The sequence below is a fragment of the Bison bison genome, unplaced genomic scaffold, assembly GCF_000754665.1.
Source record: "Bison bison bison isolate TAMUID 2011002044 unplaced genomic scaffold, Bison_UMD1.0 scf7180017864498, whole genome shotgun sequence".
Classification (NCBI taxonomy): domain Eukaryota; kingdom Metazoa; phylum Chordata; class Mammalia; order Artiodactyla; family Bovidae; genus Bison; species Bison bison.
The window spans coordinates 10,154,989-10,159,594 of NW_011495057.1; the positions used below are offsets into that span (position 1 = coordinate 10,154,989).

The following is a 4,606-nucleotide window of genomic DNA, read 5'->3' on the forward strand; positions in this document are numbered from 1 at the left end:
TACATTTTATTCCTATTGTTCAAAACACTTACTTTAAGAAGTAAAGATTTTAAAATAATTTGATCTACCTGAATGAAATGCATATTATAAATATACTTGGCAGATAACATTTCTTAAACAATTATTCTACTTATATATTATAAAGTGGTTATCATTTCATTTGTAGTAGCAAGGATTTGAGATCAACTGTGGTTTTTACTTCTCATGCAACACTATCCTTTCAAAGAATTTTTTTAAAACTATGCTTGCTCAAATTTACTAGGCCCTATGAAGTATGCAAAGGTCTATCCATTCTTAGTAATGCTTTCTGCTGCTATAAATAGTCCTCTTTTCTTTTATCTAACCTTGTAGTAAGACAAATGAAATGTCTGGCCAAATGAAAAATGTTCCTTCAGATTTATTAGAAAAGCAGATAAAAGAGACCAAAAATATGCAGCAATATACAGTTTGTTTCATTAATCTAATTGAGGAATTTCAAGTAGTACAGGACTTGTATAACTAACACACAACAAAAAAGTTAGCTTTTCCTCTCTATGATAATGAAAGTCCTCAACTCTAGAACAACTATTGTGAATATTTTCCAAATAACAGTGTATTCCATTCTCTAAAAGTAAACACACGCATAGATATCAAGTTTTACAAAGTATTTTTAAAAAACCTAGGAGGAATTAAAAGCTCAATAAAGTTAAGGAAGTATTTAACAAAAGTTCATTTATAACAATTATGCCAATTTTCTTCTATTTTGGAGTTTCCATCAAGTTTTTCACATAAAATAGTTTGAGATCTTGATAAGATAAGAAAGTTTTAATTGTATGTTTTCCATAACTATAGATTTCATTATTGAAAACAATTCAGAATGATTAACTTACCAACAATTAAGTGAAAATTAACATACATGAAATAACTCATAATATACAATACTTTATTAACTAAATTCATAACAGTCTAGCAGAGTTTCATAAATTTCATTAATCATACAATTAACATTTGATTTTGAGTGTAACTAGAGAATAACTTTGAAATTCCTAAATAAATCAAAAGACATCATAGTTCTTCTATGAGATACAATTTAATGATATTTTGAAACATCTTAAAATAGTCAAATTCCTTAATACAAATTCATTTCCTACACTTTCTAATAATTCTGGTCATAGTTTTAAAGTATCTTCTCTTGTTGATTTGAGAAATCAGCCTTTGGCCTTTATTTGTACCTTATGTTCAGATACAAATTTTCTTTTTCACATTTAAATTTAAGAAATACGAAGACATAAACATGTAGGCTAATGTTCAACTAATTATTTTTAATTGCTCAGCAAACATTCTGCACCTATGTTCAAAAATATAACTTAGAACATTATTATGACATATTTCCAAAATTTTAATATTATAAAATTTCAAAACTAGCATCATTGTCAGAATAACATGTACATCAGATAACAGATATTCAGAAGCTGCATTACTCTCCAAAATTATTTTACTGACAATGCCCATAAAAATAATACATAGAGGGCACCTTTTAAAATAAAAACTGTATTTACTAAAGCTACTTATTTATTCTGCTCTACTATTCAATTTCATTTCAAGAAACATCTTTATTTAGATCCTGTGACTAAGAAGGAAAATAATTCATAAAATTTAAGAAAATTAGTCACTCATTTTTTTTGAAGGTTAAATAGCTAAAAGATGAAAAAAAGTTTTTTTGTCTGAATGAAAATGTCCTTGTGATATATACTGCAAATGTTTTATGAATCTATAGCATTTGGCACAAAAAATATTAAAATATTATTTAAATATATGGGTTTTTTCTAAAGTAATAAAATAGAATATCTTATTAAAATGCTATGTATTCAAAATAGCTCATTAACTCATGTTTTCATTCTTTTATCCAGCATCACTCAACAAATGTTTGGTAAGAATTGAGTTAATAACACATTTCAGTTTTTTAACATATATATGCCAGACACTTTTTCTTATTTAACATTTTCTGAAAGTGATTACCAATGTAGCCTGAGTATCCACTCCAGTATGGATAGTCATTCAGTGTTTAGCACATTCAAAGGGCGATCAGGGTTGTAAGCCTAATGCCTACTGGTCTAGTTACTCAAATGCTTGAGGATGGTGGGATGGTGTCAAACTAGAGAGAACATGTCCTTGCCAAGGTATTTACATTTTTAAAAAGTAATAATACATCATGATGGGCCAACAAAACAGATTTGCATGTTTCAGTCAACCCATGGGCATTAAGGCTGCAATTCTTTCATGGAAATGCTTTTTTTTTAAAAATCTCAATGACTCAAATTTCTGTGAGCCTCTTCTAGTCCACATCTTTCCAACAATTCTAGAACCTGTAGGAACCTGATAACACATCCACATCAACAGAGATCCCAGGATCAAGCTGGGAGCACCTCCACAGGGTGAAAACACAATGAAAGATGAGCTCTTATTCACCAAATCAAAGATTGCATCAGAGAATGCATAAGAAATTCTTCAGCACAAAGCCATTCAGGTAAAGGAAGCAATTCTGTAGCACCAAAGACAATACTTCTAAAAGCATAATTGTCCCCAAGATTCTGAAGAAAATATTTCATTTTCATTTAAAATAGCAATGTGTTTTTCTTTAATCTCCACAATCCCTAACTCCCTCACATACTCTTCCAGAGCATACCAAGTAACGTAAGTTTTCAAACAGAAGGTGTGAGAAAGCACACGGTGCCGTCCTGGAAAGGGCAAGAAAATGTACGTGCATAGAAAAGGAAATTAACAAAGGAAGCACTGATGTCTAGAGAAGACTAAAGTTATCTCAGACAAGGAGAATTTAAGGGAGCCTTATCTATACACAACTGGAAGTTTACCTCCATAAACAAATACTTTAGCAGATGCTGCTATTGTTTTACATTCAATAAACTCCTACATACGCGCTGGTAGATGTTACGCTATTAAAAGGCACATTTTATTTCTTTACACATGTTTTCGCTAGCGTCCTAAATTTGGGTTCCAGATGATCTAGGAAGTCAAGCCCCTCTTCTTCCTGCCGATCGCTGCAGCAGCCCACTGAGCCGGCCACAGACCCTTTGCCTTCATAGCTATAGGAGCGAACGTAGTCTTCACAGAGCTTGTGTTCCTCGTCTTGTCCGCACAGATACACCTTCTGTGTCGAGAAAGAGCACATTTTATTATTTTTTTTAAAAAACACCTAAATGTATTAGCTTAAAAATAATGGCTTTGATTTACCTTTTACTGTTTAATTTTTAACCAGAGTGTGTCCTCTAATGGATTCCTACATATAAAAAATGCACATGATTGGTCTGTATTATATTCATTCTTAAAATATAGCAAATATACAAATGCTCCTACTGAACACATTGATAAAAACTAAAGCTCCACATGCATCACACAACTAGCTTACAATTTCCCATTTAAACGTGAAATTTGTATCATTGAAATGTGTCTACAACTTTTTTACATATTTAGGGGAAACAAATATAAGCTATGACCCTTATGTTTATACATTATTACATACTTATAGTAATATATTTAACTGGCTAATATTAATGTACATTGCCTGATCTGAACATAAAATGGGGAACTAAAACCCAAAATAAAAGCTTAATGATCTGTCTGGTTGATGGCGATCATTAAGATTTCATAATCTTAAGAATATTTATAATTTGTGATCCACGTAGTACCCTGTAACATTTCACTCTAGGTGATTTTCCTGGCAATTTTTAGGAAAGAAGCTATGCTGCTGCTGCTGCTGAGTCTTTTTATACTTACAAAAGTAGAGAAATGCCTACATATGCCACTCCTAGGTCAAGTTTTGGAAACCTTATTTTAAAAATTGAACTTTACGCGGTCATTTTCCTCTTTGGGTTTGGATCTAATATTCATATATCTATGATAATTCAACATGAAAAAGGTGATGAGCTCCAGATGTATAAGGACTGAAACTTTGGGGAAATCCTGATTTATAAACAGAGTTTAACTTTCATGTAAAATGAACATGAAGACAGCGGCACTTACTTCGCCAAGCCGAGGTTGGGTGAAGTTGTGCCAGTCACTGTACGTGTATCTGCCAGTGTCCGTCACTCCCTTAACAGATTCCAGGGTCTGATGTCCACCTCCTTTGTTGGCATCCAAAGTGTAGCCGCCTTTGACCATCTCAAAACTTTGCTGTGTTTTGACTCCCTGGCCACCAAGTGTGCCAACAGATATGCTTGTGTCACAAACGTTGGATGTCTGTGTGGGGAGTCTAATATTTGCATCCTAAAATAAATAAATCAAATTGTAACTAACAGTTTTCTTTCATTTATTTCCCACCATGGGCAAATCTCATAGGGGTAAATCTGAGGGCTTCCCTGATAGCTCAGTTGGTTAAGAATCTGCCTACAATACAGGAGACCTCAGTTCGATTCCTGGGTCAGGAAGATCCCCTGAAGAAGGGATAGGCTACCCACTTCAGTATTCTTGGGCTTCTCTTGTGGCTCAGCTGGTAAAGAATCCGCCTGCAATGTGGGAGACCTGGGTTCCATCCCTGGGTTGGGAAGATCCCCTGGAGAAGGGAAAGGCAACCCACTCCAGTATTCTGGCCTGGAGAATCCCATGGACC

At 33.4% G+C, this 4,606-nt stretch overlaps 1 protein-coding gene across 2 annotated transcripts in view; it reads right to left on the minus strand.

Moving 5' to 3' along the window:
* Positions 1-377: 377 nt before the first annotated feature.
* Positions 378-4,606, minus strand: part of DSC1 (desmocollin 1) — a 39,319-nt gene continuing 35,090 nt past the window's right edge. Inside the window, exons 15-16 of one of the 2 annotated variants that reach the window (XM_010828961.1) lie at positions 4,021-4,263; positions 378-3,148 (exon numbers count right to left, since the gene is read on the minus strand). In XM_010828961.1, the coding sequence (XP_010827263.1) occupies positions 2,951-3,148; positions 4,021-4,263 (441 nt within the window). In that variant the 3' untranslated portion in view covers positions 378-2,950. Of the gene's footprint in view, positions 3,149-3,231; positions 3,278-4,020; positions 4,264-4,606 lie in introns of those variants that run through there. The other variant, XM_010828962.1, reaches the window with a different exon arrangement.